The sequence below is a fragment of the Accipiter gentilis genome, chromosome 14 (genome assembly GCF_929443795.1).
Source record: "Accipiter gentilis chromosome 14, bAccGen1.1, whole genome shotgun sequence".
In the NCBI taxonomy this organism is placed as follows: Eukaryota; Metazoa; Chordata; class Aves; order Accipitriformes; family Accipitridae; genus Astur; species Astur gentilis.
The window spans coordinates 27,624,948-27,643,262 of NC_064893.1; the positions used below are offsets into that span (position 1 = coordinate 27,624,948).

Here is an 18,315-nt window from a genome sequence, read left to right on the forward strand (position 1 = left end):
TTATTTGTACTGTGATTCAGATATTTTGATACCAGGAATCTTTCATCACTGAAGTTTCTCCATATGAAATATGTCTTCTATTAAGAAATATCAGTTTCACATTTTTGTCAAACATTATTTGTTAAATGCTCTTTGTTGCAAAGATGGGAATTCAGCTGTAGTTCAACAACATGGATTGGGCTAATAATGATAGGCAGTGACTAATAGGAGCTAGTTCATGTTTTGATTATTTGCAGTAAAGTAAACCTCCCTCAAAAACAATTTCAAGACTAGGAGAGAAAACTGTTTGAAGCTCTAGCAGAAACTACTGCATGCTCATTATTTCAACACAGGGGCATTTCTTTGGCCCAATTCTGCCCTCAACTGTGATAGTACAAATCAAGAGGGAGTTTATGGGAATTACTCTGGACGTACAGTTGTATAAATGAGACCACAGGGCCAGCTTCAGTAGAAATTTGACAATTTACACCAATGAAGACCTAGCCAAGAACTTTCTCTTGGGTTTCCATTTTCCAAACACATGTGTGTGCAGAACTTTATCCATGTGATTAGTCCCATTTACTTCAAAGAGTTGTAGAATGAAAATCTTCATCCTGAAACTAATTTAAACAGCTCGCTCATTTCTTTAGAAGTTCCTTCCCTTTAGAGGAAAAAAATTATACATAAAATAGCATATTTTATTTTTATATATATATATAATATATTTATAGTTAATTCACATGAATATTTTGATGCAGGCCCCAGAGAGGAGGATTATACCACCAGAAAGTGCTTAAAATACTGTGGTGTATTGTTGTACACATTAATGCTCTGTATCAACAGGTAGTCTTCTTCATCGGGCGTGCTATCAAAATTTTCTTACTTGTGTTCTTGCTCAGATAATGTCATCCATCCTTGCGACTTCTCGCTGGTATTCATTGAGTTAGAACAATTTAGATGCGTAAAACTAAATGTGTTATCATTCTAACCACAAATTAACAGTTTCCGTATAAATATTAGCATTTCCTCACTTGGTCCAAGGATAGAAGCCATAATGGCACTAACAGTATATTTGATTTAAACTAATTAAAAACAGAGGCTCTTGCAATTTAATATATTGATTTTACCAGTGGGACTTAAATCTTTTATAATAAGTGTACACAGCTGCACCGCTCACCCACCGCCACTTTTAAACCTAATCCCTGCATTCCTCCTGACAATAACATGACAGGATCCACACATCCCAGTATTAGCCTTAACCCCGGTGACACTGCCAGAATGTATTAAACTAAAACATTGCAGTGTCCTATTTAAAAGGAGCCTGTCAACAGCCCTGACTAGGCTTTAATAGTTATAATCTTTTTTTTAATTAATGTTTCCAACCACTTGTGTAACCTTCTCTCGCACATCTCTCCCCCCCCTACCCGAAAATGTGTTTCAAGCTTATTTACAGCCGAAAACGTAATGCCTGGTTTCATGCTGCCTGCCCAGAGGCCATTAAACCTCCTTTGCAAAAGGAGCAACGGGGGGATGCGCGCACACACACACACACGCACGCACCCAAGCAAAACCGACGGCAAGCAGAGCTCGGGTGGGAGCAGGTCCTGTACGCTTCACTTGTGCCTAACTCCTCTTACAAGCATCACAAGATCTGGCCATCAAGGCTGGGCTCCTTCAAAGCACTTTACGTGCCGCTGGGTTTTGGCTTTTAAACCACAGTTCCCGGAGGGGACTTCACCTCCCCGGGACAGCCTGTGTGGGAGCGGAGGAAAGACCCTGCTTCTGGGATAAATCCGCCGCAGAAGCGTGTGAGCGGCTGGGGACGATTTCCAGGTGGTTTTGCCCCACATGAGGACATCTGTCCTCGGCCGCTCCATTCTCTGCTACCACCGCACCCCTATGGCGGAGGTAAATAGTTCCTGTTCTGCTCTGCCGGTTTGCACCTGAAAATTAGAAAATGAATTAATTTCTCTCTAGAGCAGGTCTGTACGTTCAAAGAATACCGGCCGGTGACTTGCTGCACGGTCACTGTACTTCCTACCTTTAGTAGGCTGCAAGCTTTCTACCTTAGCTAATCTTATACCACCAAGTGTTGCCTATATCCATACTGTCCAAAACAATTACAGGATGTACCTGTTCAGGCTTGAGAGCTTATAGCAGCGCTAGGTGGAGGAGGAAAAAAAAAAAAAAAAAAAAAAAAAGCTGAGGGCTTGCCCTAATGTATGGACAAACCATGTGATCATGACCAGGCATCCAGGGCTAGCATTTAATCTGCTTTGTTTCAAGTGAGAAATATGTGAAGATCAAATAAGTTCAAATCCAGGTCAAATATCCTTGAAAATCTTTGATTTATATAAGCAGGAAAATGAGGTTTAAAAGAAGTGATTATGAAAGGGTTACTAAAAACACAGCTGTACGCGTACTCTTATATCTGAGGCTCTCCAAAGAAAAACTGTGTGACATCTATATTAACCTTTGGCTGTACACCAATGAAGGCCTGTAGTGAGCTGGAATGCAAGGCAGCCCCTTCCAAATTTTAACACAAGCCAGGTTACAGCTGCAAATGCCTGCAGCCCGTGCTCACTTTATAAAGTATTCCCCGAAGGAAATTTTTTAACTGTTATAGAATCTTTTTCTAATACCCTACAGTGTTAAAGCCTGTTATTAAAGGGCAAAGAGATGGTTCTCTATGCCAAACACTTGTCAACAAAAAGGATAGCCAGATGGTATGAAATAAAAGGAAACTTGGGGGCTCTTCAGCTTCTTGATTTACATTAACAAAAGCCACTTTCATGTGCTCTTTCCAAGAATGACTAATTCCAAGCCACCCCCCCCACCCCCCCCATTTTTTGCCAGGATTAAACAATGTTGTTCATTTTATAATCAACCACGAGACCAATTAACAAGTTGCATATCACTTGTGCCGACTCTTTTGAAAAATATTCTAAGCAAGTCTGTTTACCAAGGCAAGATTACCCACATAAGGACAACTCAATTATTTTTAGAAGAGAGGGTCTAAGTAATCTAGAGGATGTTTACTCCTTAGTTGCTGTTTATAAACTTGAAATTAAACTTGTGCAAAAAAATGCTTTGCATTTTTCCAGTTCCTAAAATGGATCAGTTTGTAAACTGTACTTGGACAGGATCTGAAATTAAATTCCAAATAGTGAAATTACAGTAATAAATTTTATAAAATTAGCCAGTAATTAACTGACTAACTTAGTCAGACCACTGTGGCTAAGTTCTCTTTTAATTTACATGTAACTTCATTCTTGACACAAATCCATTCCCCATCCATCTTAGCACAGGTGTAAGCTAAGACAAAATGTAGCCTGTGAATTAACTGGTTATAAATCTAAATCTAATTAATTGTCAAGATTTTACAGTAACATTACATGCTTAGTACAAAGCTTCCTGCAACATAACTCTGAAATGGAGCACCTGTATTCTGGTTCCTCCCTACCAATACCCAGTATAAATTCTCTGGAATAAATATACACAGTATCTCCATAGAAATCAATGTGTGGGAGTTTTGTTGTTGGGTTTTTTTTACTATGTAGCCCAGTAATTCTAGCAACGTAAGTTTTTGAATAAAGCAAAAAAGTGGGTTTGTAGATTAGCATTTGGAAGCCTGGAATAACATGTTTTATTTCTTGAAATTTAAAAGTATTATTTCTTACTCACTTTTACTTCCTCCATTCTAAGGTGAAACTTTATTATGCTGTGACACTTCCACATTGTGATGGCTCTAGTATAGTAATAAAAGCCTACCTGTGAAACGCAATGCTCACAGAGTATCTCTTACAAAACTAGGACACAGTTTACTACAGTCTGCATTTAGCAATTCAGCTCTGCTTTAAAAGGGATCATTGTAGAAAGTCTCCAAAAAAATATCAGTTCTACAATAGATCTTCTAATTTCCCCTTCATATCAAAGCAGGTGTTGTACTTGACTATATACGGGAGCGAGTGGCTGGTCTAATTCATTAAAACGTCCATAAACAAGCCTGTCTTTGTCCTATAAAGATGAAAGACCAATGACTATAATGGGATGAAAGGTGTGCACAGTGATGAAGAAAGCTATTATAGATCTATGTCCTTTTTAAACTCGTCCTGGCATGCACTGTTGACAAGGGAACAAGACAGTACAGATAAACCTCCGAAATGTGCCTTGCTGGTAATAAGTCCACCTGTCCTTCTTAAAACCTATTGGATTTTGCCTGCGCTCTTACTACTCGCTGGCCATCCTGACAGCAATTAAATAAAATGGTAATTAGTATTTTGCACAAAGAACACTTTTGGATTTCTAAGCCGACTACAGAACTCAGCAGGTTGAAATGAATGAATACATTCACTGTAGTCATCACATCACATTGTGATGTCAATTATTGATTATGTACAGCTTATACAGGTAAAACCTGCTCTATAAAAAGTTCTCACATAGAAACAGACATATCCAAAATGTAATTTTTATTTCACAGTTTATGGATCCATGCCACTCCTTTGTACTCAAAATAATCAGGGACCTGATTACCGGGGATATTAATTACTTTCATGCAAAACTGCCATGGGCCGCAAAGGTGACTTTTCCTTACGTAGGAAGCATAGGGCGGGAGCGCCGCGGTTTCGCTGCTGAAAGTTATGTGGTAAATAACTACACCCGAGGAGCAGAGCTGCTTCCCCAGAGCTCAACTCCCTTCCATTAGGTACTTACATGTTTCATAAAGGTTCTCGCCTCTCTACCGAAACAGAAACAGAAGTGTGAATTTCGCTATCGTTATTTCAACATCCTTTGTCTTCTGTTCGGGACTCTCCCTGGGCTGTGGTTGTACATGGTGTATGACCCAAGAACCACAGAGAACAATGTTAGCAAGATCACTCTTATCTCTAAAGTCAAGTATTTGACCGCCATTGGTTTTTTTGGCTGCTCAAATATTTGATTTTAAACGTATCATTGCTGATCGGCTTAAGCATCTAGCAGCAATTAGACAAACACTGTAATTCCAAATGGAAAGCACCAGCGCTCTGCAAGAGCGCAGCCCCCAGGCCAGATGTAATTCAGAGCTTCCCGCTGCGAAGCTTATGGTAGTTAATAAGGAGGTGCAGCTCATGCAAACTAGAGATCTCCCACAGCGTCCCACGTCTCCCTGTCACGCAAGAATCGTGCCGGGATGGCTACCGTGTCTAATAATTATTAATGTGTGTCACAGAGCCTTCACAGCTACTGATCTTTTTCAGTTAGTTAACGCGCTGGGATTAGAGAGGTGGTGATTTAGGTGGTGATTTAATCTTTGTCGCCTCTGAAGTTCCAGACAGTGGAAGCGTCCAGAACAGTGACATCCGTAAAGGTGTTAATGGATTTATTGGCGATGGGGGTGTCTGTAATCCCTAGCGGGTTACGTGCCAGAGGTGGGCTCCTCTTGCTCTTTGAGCGTCCCTTTGTTTGGGACAAAGTTTGAGTTGATCTTGTTTTGGAAATACCATTCAGATTCTGTCTCGAACTTGCAGGCACCCAATCTGTACGTGTGGTGGTTTCCGAGCTGCACATGACGAGGTCTAAAAATGGATAGAGTGAACCAGGTCTATAATTATATATTTAAAATAGAATGCTCATCCCGACAACATTTTACTCAAATCCGGCCAAGTCAGTCCACACGGGTGTGCGATCTACAGCAAGCAAATAGAAATCAGACTGGGCCGTGGCATCCAATTAGAGAGGCCTAGCGAGCCGCATACAAAGCATGCCAACTTTCTAGCATTTGCATAAACCCATCCACATGTGCTTGTGAAAAGAGGCGAGTTAGCTGCATGAACCGGGGTCAACAGAAAAAGCTGCAGGAGTAAATAAAGATTTACTGTGGAATCCCTCTCAAGCCATTAGGAAAACATGTGCGAGCAGCTCGGCCCCTTTGGCCGAGGGAGCGCGGCGCTGGGATGCCGCAAGGAACTATCCCTCTAGGCAGCCCTGGTGGCTCCGCATCCCGCACGAGCGCCAGCCCGCTGCCGGGAGCCGTGCCGGGACCCGTGGTCCTGCCCCGGTTTCGCGTCTTCCTCGGCGGTGCGAGATGCGGAACGGACCTTGCTAACCGTCCTGTCCGGCTCCTACCTGCAAATCCAATTTCCGAAGCGTGGCAAGCGACTATCAAAGGGAGAAGACGACAAAGAACTTAGCGTGTCGGCGCGCGGGGTGGAGCGTGGCGGGAGCTCGTGGCCGTCCAAATGCCGTGACGGGAAGCGGGAGCCCTTCTCCACGTTGCTGCCATTTAACCGCCGCCTCGCAGAGCGGCCGCCTTCCCGAGGGCCGCTACCTGCCCTTCCTCGCCCCAGCGGGCTGCCGCCCATCCGACCCGCCGCGGACGTTGGTCCCCGCCGGGACCACCTGCGCCACCAAGCCCCTGGCCCTCCCGTCGGTGGCCGGGACCCTGCTCCGGCCTTCCCCCCCACACGCACACACACACCTCCGCCGCCCCGGCACGGTTCCCTCGCCCGGTCATCCCGGCGAGGGCAGGCACTCACCCAAGTTGACGAAGCTCATGACCATGTCGGCCTCGGTGAGGAAGTTGCTGTCCTGCAGGCTGGCCAGGGGCGGCCCCTGGGTGCTGAAGATGGGCTTGTAGGGGTAGGAGAAGCCCTCGCCCTCCTCGGCGGCGGCCCCCGCCGCCCCCTCCTCCACGGACATGGCATTGTAGAGGTCCAGCATGAACATGGGGGCCGAGTTGTGCTTGCCGTGGAGGTGGGGCCGCGGGCGGTGCGGCAGGCCGAGGATGGAGAGGATCTCCCGCTGCATCTCTCGGCGCTCGGGGCCGCGCAGCCGCCGGTGGATGAAGCTGGAGTGCACCTCGTTGTCCACCGTGAAGTCGGCGAGGACGCAGCGCAACCAGAGGGCGGGGGCGGCGGCGCCCAGCACCAGGAGCCAGGAGGCGGGCTGCCCGCGCCCCGCCGCCGGCATCGCGGCGCTGCGGCGGCGGCGGCTGCTGCTGGTGCTGCTGCTGGTGCTGGTGCTGCTGCCGCTGCTGCTGCCGCTGCTGCTGCCGCCGCTGCTGCTGCTGCTGCTGCTGCGGGGGGGCGGCGCGGGGCTGCCCCGCCGCGGGACGCGCCCCAGCAGCATGCGCGGCGCGGAGCGGCGCGGAGGGTCGGCGCGGCCCCGCGCTCACTGCGGCGGCCGGCAGCCCCCGCGGAGGCGCCGCAGCCCGCTCATGGCCCGCCGGGGGCTGCCTAGCGGCCCCGGCCCATGGACGGAGCGGCGGCGGCGGCGGCGGCGGCGGCCCGAGGCGCTTCCCCCGGCGGCGGCGGCGGCGGCGGCGGCGGGAGCGGGAGCGGGAGCGGGAGCGGCGCGGTCTGCCCGCGGTCCCGCACGCCGCGGCGGAGCCGTGTGTGCAGTGGTGCTCGGCGGAGAGAGGCAGCGGGAGGTTGTCTCTGGTGGGAGGAGCAGGCTGGAAAACCCAAGCGCTCTCGCTCGCCCGCTCCAAACCGCTTGGGAGAGAAAAATCCCTGTAACTGCCTAGAGGAGGAACATCTGATCAGGTTGCTTTTCAGGATGTTTGTGGAGGCTGCTGGCTTGGCGGAGAGGGTGAGCCGGTCCCAAGCGCCTAAATTAACGTGAACGTAATTAAGGAGAAGACACCGCAGGAGGGACGGTGGCTTATGTATAGGGAAGGGGCCCAAACTCCCACAGAGTCGAAAGATGCAAGCGTACCGTCCGTCTGCACAAGCACACGTACGCGGGCATGCTTTTTGCCTCCCTTCCACCCCCTTTTTTTTTTCTTTTTTTTTTTTTTAAAGAAGTACAGATGATAGGGAGAGACTGTCCGCGACAAAACCGACAGCGCTAAATTACTTAAAATGCGATGATTGTATATTCACGGACGTAGGCATGTACGGCCGTGTGCATAGAGCCCCAGGTCACCTTTTCCAACTGGCAGCGGGGAGAGTTAATGGAGAAGCATTCGAAATCCGAGGGGGGAGTTCTCATACGAGAGTCCTAAAACCAGCAGCCTTTACTTGGACTGGACCCATCAACCTGTGCACACGGGTGGTTTATGCCATTACATTATCCTGCTCCCTCGCCTTCCACTTTCCTCCTGCTCTCTGGTACACGCCTTTGTGGAATACTGTCATAGGATGGATTGTCAACTTTTTAAAGCAGTGAATTTTTTTTTTTTTTTTTTTACCTCGGTGGGTCTACCATCTACAGTAATGGAGCCCCAGTCCTGATTAGTCCAGGTAGATGTCTACTGCAACAGTAAATTATAACCTCGGATAACAAATGTAGGCTACTGCTTCCCAAATTTTACTTGGAAAGCAAGGGGAAGGTGGGATGGAAGGGTTTATCTGAGTCACTGAATCCAGCCCGAGGTAATTTCAGACACTATATGTGTGTGTATATATATATATACAGTAAGTTTACACTGACATTAAGATTCGTTCCTTAGGCAAAGGAGGAAGAAGAGGGGCAGGGGATAAAGGAGGTCAGCGCTGTTTTTTTGATAGATTGTTCATCTGATGTTTTCAGGAGCAACATCTAGTAGTATCCAGCACCAGATCTTGCATCTGTTCTGGAAACTAATATCGAGCACTTCTTTTAGTTCTTTACGTTTAAGATTCTTGCGTGAATGGCAGGTAACTAGTCAGAAAAGCTGCATGGGAAACATGTTGAGTGATTTAGAGTGTTTGTATGCATGCATGTGCACCTCTTAATAACAGGGAAACTGAGGCATGACATTGAAATGAATCACAGAGGTGTTGAAGTAGTGGTGGAACCAGCATTAACCTCCTAGCTCAGTCCTAACACATGTTTGTGAATGGCTCAAGCTCTGGGAGGATGGTGGGGGGGGAGACAAGCTGTGAAGCCACATCCACCTTAGGTATCATGAGAGCACTTGCTAAACTCACTGCTGCTGATGGGGGTGCTCAACTGCCATCCCTGTAGCTGCCTTTCCATTGCTCCCCACTAATGAAAGCACCAATACCTAAGCAGTTGCATTTTGGATGCCCAGTTAAGATCAAACTCTCTACCATCTTTTGTACTTCCTGAGGAGCAGCTCTAACCTGCTCTTAACCAGGCAGGTATTTGCCTAAATTTCTCTCTTGCCGAGGGTGTGGTTTCTAGATCAATTTAAGCTGTTCTAAAGCCAGGCTCCTCCTGAGAAACATGGTTTTTTTCTCATCCCACCCCAGCCTGGATCCTCAGATGTGCAACCCCACCCCTCTCCAATGCTGGTACTAATACTTATATCCACACACAGGTCAGATTCTGGTTTGAAAAATAATCTCTTTTTAACCATTTATATATTTGTTTTTGCTGAATTAATTTTCTGCTGGATCAGCTCCTTGTTCGGACTGACTACATATTGTGCTGGAATTAGGGAGGCCACAGGAATGTGCAGCTGGGGGGCAAGGAGAGGGTGTCTGGGCTGGGCTGCCTTAGGTTGGCTTAAACTGGTGGTGGAAGGGCAGACAGATGATTCAGTATCCCTCCGCTCTCCCTTTTAGCTGCAGATAACTTGACTTCACTTTCTTTTTCGGTCCTTGTAGGCAGTTTGTTTTTCCTGAGTTTTGAGTGTTGGCCTTTCATCAAGCAGCAGCAGGGCAAGTAGACTTGCCTGTGTCGTGGACGATGAGATTAAAAAATCTGTAAGGATGGAACAGTGGACTGGCGAGCAGGTGTCTCTGCTGCCTGAATTACTTCCACCTGAATTGCTTGTGCCTCACGTTTAAAAACTGACTAAATTTCAGGTCAGTGTTGTGCTTTGGAATTACATTACTCTTCGAGGGAAAGAAAAAAAAAAAAGAAGATAGTTTGGGAGGTTTGGATCCTGACTCGTTGACACCTCAGGTAACTACTATGGAAGCTCTATGTGTCACTGAAGAAACAGCAGAGGAAGAAAAGTAAACCTTGAAACCTCTTGATTTGACAAATCTCTTGAAAAAGTTGTGTTTGAATCGATTTCCTTCTTGTTTTGCCTAAGTGGTCTGGGTCTGGCCAAGTTTGGATACATCCTGATTTAATGCAGGATGTGTTCTTTAAAGAGGGGGCAATGCTGCAACTGTATCCTGTGCTTTCATGGGAATAGTTGCAAGAGTTGAATCTTTTATAGCAGTATTTTCTATGATCCTATTGCACCAGGTACAGCATTAAATAAATGCATGATAGTTTGCAATGGAGGTTCTGCTTGCATGTATTCTTAAAACAGCATAACCAAAACTTTTGAGTGTGAGGTCCTCGGCTCTTGACTTCAGCTTGCTTTGGGACACAACAAAGAGCAGCCTTTATTCTGCTGCATACAATAAAGGATGATGCAGCTCAAACTGCAACGGTTCAGTCCTCAGATCCGAGCTTGAATTTCAAATACCTTTCAAACAGAAAAGGTACAAACTGGATTGCCTTTCTCATGGACAACGTCTTTCTCTTCCCTCCTTTCTCGCCTGCTGCATAAACCCCATCCTGCTTCCTGTAGGATCAGTTCCACACAGGTTGCTGAAATATTGGCACCCTCATGTCATTGTCTTTTTCCTCCTCCTTCCTGGATCAATTAAGAAACCAGTTTTTCCTCTTACTCTTCTCTGCTTCTCTTGTCTGTCCTCCTCTCCTTGAAAAGGAAAACTAAATGCTTATGATGAAGTAATCCCTGTTTGTTGGCACTTGCCGCTTCAGATAATTTCTATAAAAACAAACTCCCAATGTTTCTGAGGTTCTGCGCAAGCCGCATTACCAATTGTGTAACTTTTGATCTCTTTGAGCTTTGTGTGTAAGCTCTTATCTGATTTTTGTACCAACTACTGCCATTGTTTTTGTTTGTGTGGAAGTCAGTATAGTTGGAAGCATGTATTTAGGAGATAAAGGGTCTGATTTTAAAACACAAAACGGACAAAAATATGCAGGTTTATGCTTGATGAATTTGTATGTGCTGCTGTCATCATTGTGGACCCATATTAGGCATATGCCGCTGGCAGAATTTGGCCATTTGCATTCAGTTTTACCAAATGGGCAGTAAAAAGTGTGGGTTCTGCCCAAAAGCTTGTTTCATGACTTTTTAAAAATCAGACACAAAGCATTTTTTTCCTCTTTTCTGCTGAATCAGTTTCAAGCTCCTTGCCTTCCTACTTTGATGTCCTCTTTTTAACTTTAACCATGTTTCTTTTCCTTTCTGTTTTGCATCTTCTCTCATTTGTCTTGAACAAAGTGCAAGTCCTAAATTGTAGCAAACTTTTTTCTTCTTCCAAATATTCCCACTAAAATAGCATGCATTTGGGGAATTTTGAACTGTTCCTCTGGGCCCTGTGCATGCAAAACACTTAAGTAACAAAAATAATGGTGTTATTATTTGTGTAAAAATGTGCAATTAGCTTGCATATTTAATTACACTATATCGGATCATTCTTATCAAAAGTTTCTATTCATCTCTTCAGCATTATTACTGAGAACATACTCACCAACACGAAAGTAATTGCATTATGGGTAAGCCATTATATTAGCTCTAATCCAGGAATTTGAACAGATCTGGGTTGAACTGTGCTGGATTGAACTATCCTGATTATGCTATAAAAATTAAGTATTGATTCTCATTGCTACTGCTCAGAGGAGTGTCAGAAATGAAATCTGTGTTTTGGGGTCTGAAAGGGCATTATTACTTCTGGAGATGCTAGTGGTAACTAAACCAGAAAAAGACCTTTGGATTTATGAAATGGGACACTAGTCCTGAATATAACGTTCCTCAACTGAGTGAGGTGGACAAAGTTCCGTTCTCCACAGTTCAGCACTTCAGAGGACCTCACTTTATAAAATGGGATGTCTGTGGGGATTCTTTTATTATTATTATTTACTCCAGAGAACTTTAGAAATGAGTTCATGTCATTGAAACATTTGTTGTAGTATATTTATCATACATATATACAGCTTGAATATAGGCCTGTGTTATATTTTATATATATATATTTGTATGTAATTGCTTGTATATTGGTATGAGCATGTGTATGTGTACATACACCAGTCTTTAAACTTTATGTAAGTAATATACTTCTGTAGCACAGATACATACATATGAATATTATTTAACGTAGGACCACTTTTTGGTCCGTATGTTGCCGAAGCAGCCCAAACAAAACTGAATTTAGTTTTGTACTATTAAATTATCCTGTGCACACTTGATTTGGTTGAAGCTTTTGGCATAAACCCAGGCATTTCCTTCATTGGTAACACTGTAATCTGAACATATGAAATCTTAGGCTCATATTTGTGAAGAACTACGCTAAGAACACACTGGTATGTCACTGTTAGGGGCGGACTTAAGCCATGCTGCAGCACCTTGGAAATGTGCCTCTGAAAGTCTGCTTAGTTGTGATGTTTTCTTATAGTAAATGGTGATCTTTGCTTCTACAGTCCGTCATCAGACATTCAGAATTCTTTTTATTAATGTGTATTTAATGTCTTCTAGAGTATTTTTTGGTTTTCTGCTGTTTGTATTCACTAAAAGTAGAGATGTTTGGTATTTTTGCACTCAGCTATGTACAAAAAGCATATAAAACCTATTCATTGTTTTCAAAGGGAACAACAATAACTGATTCTGACCTGTAAAATGTGATGGGACAAATTTGGATGCCTTTACTTTTTCTCTCCAGGCAGGTGCAGAGTAATACCTCAAAAGAACCATTATTTTGTGCCTTTATTCCAATGTGTACATAAAGGCTTGCATAACCCTTGCACAGCTGCTGTACAAACTACTCATGCCACAAGTATTAGTAATCCTAACAGGGGAGGTTGCATGGAAAATTGGGGTGTGTATGCTAAACCATATGTACCATGCCCCTGAATCATAAAACTTCTGTTGCTGGAGCAGAGAGATCTTTGGAGACTGTGGATTTTACAGGTCTGTAGGAAGCAGGATTATATACAACAGCTGCACCCCAGTTTCTCTCCTGTTGAGGCTTATCTTGTGCATTTAAATAAGCAGGAAACAGAATTTGGTCCAACATTATCTTATATGGTCTCAGCTTCTACTTTTATTTATATTTCATTTCCATAGGAACAATTATTTTAACAGTTTATTTTGAATACGTATTAGAGCCACTCAAATTCGAAGTTCTGAGCTGCCAATTTTGAGCTGCATGGGGCTGCAGAGATACAATGTGCATTTTTTTGTGTCTGGTTCTGCCTCTAAAATAACTTTATATCTGCAATGATTTATAGCGGTGTTTCAGAACTGGTCTGAAACAAGATGGAAGTTAGAGATTCATTTGATTCTCTAAAGCCCTGGCCACAAAAATCCCTTCCCAAGTTGCGCAGAGTAGCACGGTTTGGCCCCAATTCTCCGTGGTTTGAGGAACGTTCCAGCTCCCGGTCTGACCGAGGGAGGAGGTTTGCCACATTACAAGTGGCTGCATGAAGAAATCTCCCAGAGCTTTAGCAGCAGAAAATCATTAATCAGAAGTTTATGCCGGAGAATTTTAAAATAATATGAAGGGACTGTTTCCTCTGCTGGTGCAAATTGGCATAGCACCATGTGAGTAGACGGAGGTACGCTTATTTACACCAGCCAAGGAACTAACCTGGGGCTCTCCTGTGGCTGGATATGGAGCGGTTGGTATTACTGCTGCTCTTTGTGAAGGATACTTTAGTTCTAAGTGCAAAGCTGTAAGAGTTTATCTTTCTGAGACTGCGACTTCTAAGTTTTCAGTCGGAAAATTTCTGCTTCCTAAATAGTGCTTAGCGTGCACTGAGTTTGCTTTGTAAAGTGCATCTTTTCAGCATTCATCGAAAGCCTTTTCTGCAGTTGTCTGAGCCCCATAGGCAAATATATACTGTTAGACTATTAAGATAATTTTTCAGTTAAGACATCGTCAAACTGCAAGCGGGACAATAGAAACAAAACCCCTTTTGTTCTGACTAAACTGTTCCTAATGACCCCCTCTATAAACAGTGGCACCAGCGGAGGTCTCAACAAGGCTCTTCATTGAGACCCCTTTCAAAAGGACAAGCAGAGCAGAACATGGGGCAGAAACTCTCAGAGTTACTGCACTTTACTCCGCTTTGGTGGTCTGACCACAAGAGAGAATCTGTTGTTTTTGTTGTTCAAGGCACCCAAAAAGAATAATTTAAAAGCATGAATTTCCACAATTAGCATTCTATAAAGAGTTCTAAATATTTGGATTGTCGGGAAAAGAGCAGAAGGAAGCAGTTTGTTTGTTTGTTTGTTTGTTTACTTAAATCAAGGGGCTATAAAATAGACTCTTATAAGCTCCAGATAAAAGCTTAATTTTTTTTTTTTTTGAGGATATTACTTGTTATCTGTTAAGCTCATATGGAAATAAAAATGTAAAGTCCAAAGAAGTTAAGATTTTTACATTCCAGTAAGATCCTCATGTTTGTTTGAGGGGTAAAATTTATCATGTGTTTCTCATGAGCAGGGGAAAGGTTTCAGTTGTTTAGTTTCTAGAGAAATTGGAGATATGGTGACAAACTGAAACCACTAAGGACCAAACTCTTGTTCTTCCAGATGAGTAACTGTAGGATGCTCTGTACAGACAGATACGTGTAGCATAGACAGTGTGTCTTCACGCGGTTGAAGGCTATGGAGATCGTGAATCACTTCCTGATCATTTCTGTTCCTGTTTCTGTGTCCTGAATACATCAGAAGAATAGCACAGAAGACCTTCCACTTAAACAAAAGCCTATTTACAGAGCATCTTCATTGTATGTAATTGGGAAGCAACGATAGGTCATGCAGCAAAAGTCCGTAATTTGGATGATTTTGGAATTACACTGGCTACATTTGCAAATAGAAATGCCAGTTTCTTCTGAAAGAAGCTGGAGGTTGTGTTCTAGCATCTGATTTACTGGGGGTATTTCTGACTTAAAGCATGGGCTACTGCTTCAATTGGAAACAGATAAGAAGGGATCATGGAAGGAGAAGAGAGAAGAACATCCCTTCAGACAGGAGACACATATTCTAAGTAAAGGCTAAACCATGGAGAAAAGTAACTCCTACAAAATTCAGAACACCTTCAAGTCTCCACGATGTGATGGGGGTCTGAGGGCACTCTGTGACTTGTGGGAAGTGCTCAGCAGTTCGCAGCTTTGGGCTTTTGGTTTTTGATTATGGATAGCGTCCACACTCTTCCTTCATAGGAGAGTGGGATGGAAGGTTTCAGTGTGTCTTGGAAAAAGGAAGGATTTGGGTAAGTGCAGGATGAAGGTCTAGTTCCCTGTGACAGGATACTGAGAGAAAGAGAAATGTCAAAGAAATCTTTAAGAGATTTCCAGTAGAAACAAAAGAATCTTTGTAAAAGATACTGTTAGCAAGTCTAATGGAAGGGATGGGGATGAAAAATGAATTGCGAGGATTTGCAAGTTGTTTCTAAGCCTTGAGGCAAGAACAAAAAGCTGAGCATTTACTGTTTACTATATTTGGTATGTATGGAAGAGCAGTCTGGACATCAAGGGAGCTAATAAAATGCAGAGCGTAATTCGTCTCTTTACTGCAAGCTGTGTTGTTGCGCTAGGGATAGAGAAAATGCTTCTGTTAAAGGACAGGTCTGAGGAAGAGCAGCTGAGACTTGACCTGGCCTTTTGTGAAAACGACTGTTTTCACAGCAGTGTAGCCGAGGTCCATAAGCACGCACCAAGGTTTTCCAGGAATGCAATTTTATTTTTCTTATTTGTATGCATGTAAGTATTGTACAGAGTGCTGTAGATCTAGTTTTCAAGATTCAATATTGTAACTGTCTAATGTGACAGCACGAAGGTACAGTATTAAATTTGTCACACCTTTCCTCAAAAATCCACATTTGAGGACTGTTTTTACTGAAAATTTCTGAAAAAAGACTAACAGTATCTGATTAAAATTTGCTGCCTCAGAGACTTTCTGGTTGAGAAGTCCAGATGGATAGGCTGAAAAAACACCTTGTTTTCTGAATCTATCTACAGAAGTTTATGGGAATTAATTTATCAGAATAAATGAACAAATGGGCTTCTAACTGTGTTCAATACCACGTAAACCAGATTTTATTTAATGTTTTGACTAGAAACACTCATATTTAGGGGTCATATTACAGATGTGATAACTGTTAATCACGAAGAACAACAGTGTCAAAGGGGATCATTTTTTTCTAGTTTTGGTTTGGTTAAGTTAGGATAAAGATGAGGAAGAAGTAACAACATGAACTTTATATTAACTTTGACTGATGTAAAATTGCTTTCTCTTGAAAGTGATGAATCTGGTTATACATGAATCTCCTGAGCCAAAGTATTCTTCTTGCCGTCTTTCGAACAATCTTGTGATTCTCCTAGATTTTAATAATATTACTAGTTATTTATCCTAGTGCAAATAAAAGCTTATTGCAAGCTTTCAAACTATACTAATAACAGTAGGGCACAAGTATATTGGTATAAAGCAGCAATCTTTAAAATTTTCCAATTTGCAGACTTTGGCGGCAGCCAATTCTTTATGCCATATCAAAGCAATCTGTCTTATTTACCTTTTTGGATCCCTATAAAAGCAGCTCATGTGCCTCAAATACTTGTGAAGCACACTTTAAAAATCAGTGATAAAAGGACAATACAGAATGCACAAATCAAATTCATTTTCCCTATGCAAGAGCTAAAAGGCTCTCACTCTTCTAAAGGCCAGCAACTTGGATCAAGTTTTAAGAGAAAAAATGAATTGAAGAGTTAAGGGTGGTGCACTGAGAATTAGAGTTGTCCAGAAACAAAAAAAAATCTAGTATATAAAAAAATTAAGAGTTTTGACATTTGTTTTAGATTTGTCACAGAATGATTTAAAAAACAAAACATGAATAGAAAGAATGAGACATCCCAGAATAGCCAACATCCAGTGGCTAGGGTATTTAGTTGGGCCAGATCCAAGTAGTGCTTTATGGGATTTGGAGCAGACATTTGACATAATGTTTTCAACATTATTTTTGTCAGACTCAAGTTTGGGCTCTGAAGTGGGTTGAAAAAAGAGCTTGCTTGGAGTCCCGTCCTTCATAGGTGAGACTTAGTCACCAGGCTGTTTCATCACTCAGTCTCTCTTTGGCTTAGGGAATTTTATTTTTTTTAAATGAAGTAGCTGTGTAGAGAATAGACAGACAAATATTCTGTTGCATTTGGTAGGGTGCTATCATATATTTGGGTATTTTTCTGACTTTGGGAATGAATAAAGTAACATTCTCATTTCTACTCCATTCTCATTCAGAACAGATTTTTCTCATGGAAATATTTGAACCTGCCTAACTATATTTCCATGGAAATCAAATCAGTATATTACTTCTAAAAATTTTATTTTTGGCAAGTTGGCATTTTATGATGGTAAAAAGCACTTTGTCCAAAAATTCCCAACCAGCTTTTCTGAGCTGAGACCTACCTCCGTATTGTACAAATGTGAGGCATTTACCTTCAGTATTTTTGTAGGTTTAAGAAGAGATCACAAGGGAAGTGTGTTAAATTCAGTACATAGGGAAAAAAAAAATCAGAAAATGTATTGTGTTGAAGTTTCAACTCTTATCCTTTGCTTTGTAAACATGGATCTTTCAATGCACTCCTTTCATCCTTGTTCCCAGTCCCACTCTGAATCTCATCAGGCTCCAGTGGACACACATGTTCAGCTTCTCTTTCTGGTTTAGCCTGTGCTCCTGCCAACCTTCCATTAATTTGTCTTCCTTCCTCCCTGCTGTCTGTCTTACACCCAGACCTGATCCTATCACAAATGCACTTCCCTAGCTCTGTGCACCCTTGGGCATTATTGACTAAGAACTGAGACTTGCATGTGTCCCAGGGGAATCTAAAGGTGTAGATCAGGTAAAGATCTATCTACATGAGGTGGAGAGCGTGCGTTTCAACAGCACACTGTCTCCATGCCTCAGCTCTCTTAATTCATTAATCAGCATAGTTAATTTTAAAGACGTTTACCATTTCTGCAACTGGTTATTGGAAAGCTGATTACTGGGTTAAAGGCCCTACTTGAAAACAGTTATCCCATTACTGCAGATGAAGTCAATCCAGTTCAGCATGCCTTGTAATAAAGCGTTGTTACAGATTATGTATGCAGTCAAGGCCTTGTTTTCCTAGGAGAATAAATGGAAATACATTTTGCATCAGACATTAAATATGACTTGCCCAATTCCCCAAGCAGTTAAATGTTGAACAGTATTGGGGGTAGCTCTTTTTGATGTCACACGTGTCTCAGCTCCATTCCATTGTACAGATTCAGTATCTGTAATGTTTCACTTTCAACATTCATTTCTGAACAACTGAAGTGTCTAGAAGTGAAAATGAGTGCCATGCAGTGACAGCAAAGCTATCTAAGTCATCTCCAGCCCGGGATTTGGTATAGGTGTGCTA

General features: G+C 42.9%; 1 protein-coding gene across 1 annotated transcript in view; it reads right to left on the minus strand.

The window, feature by feature from the left end:
* The window catches only part of BMP7 (bone morphogenetic protein 7), a 47,968-nt gene extending 40,714 nt beyond the window's left edge, over positions 1–7,254 (minus strand). The window contains exon 1 of the mRNA XM_049816831.1: positions 6,495–7,254. Within this exon, the coding sequence (XP_049672788.1) occupies positions 6,495–7,086 (592 nt within the window). The 5' untranslated portion in view covers positions 7,087–7,254. The remainder of the gene's footprint in view (positions 1–6,494) is intronic.
* Between the last annotated feature and the right edge of the window lie 11,061 nt (positions 7,255–18,315).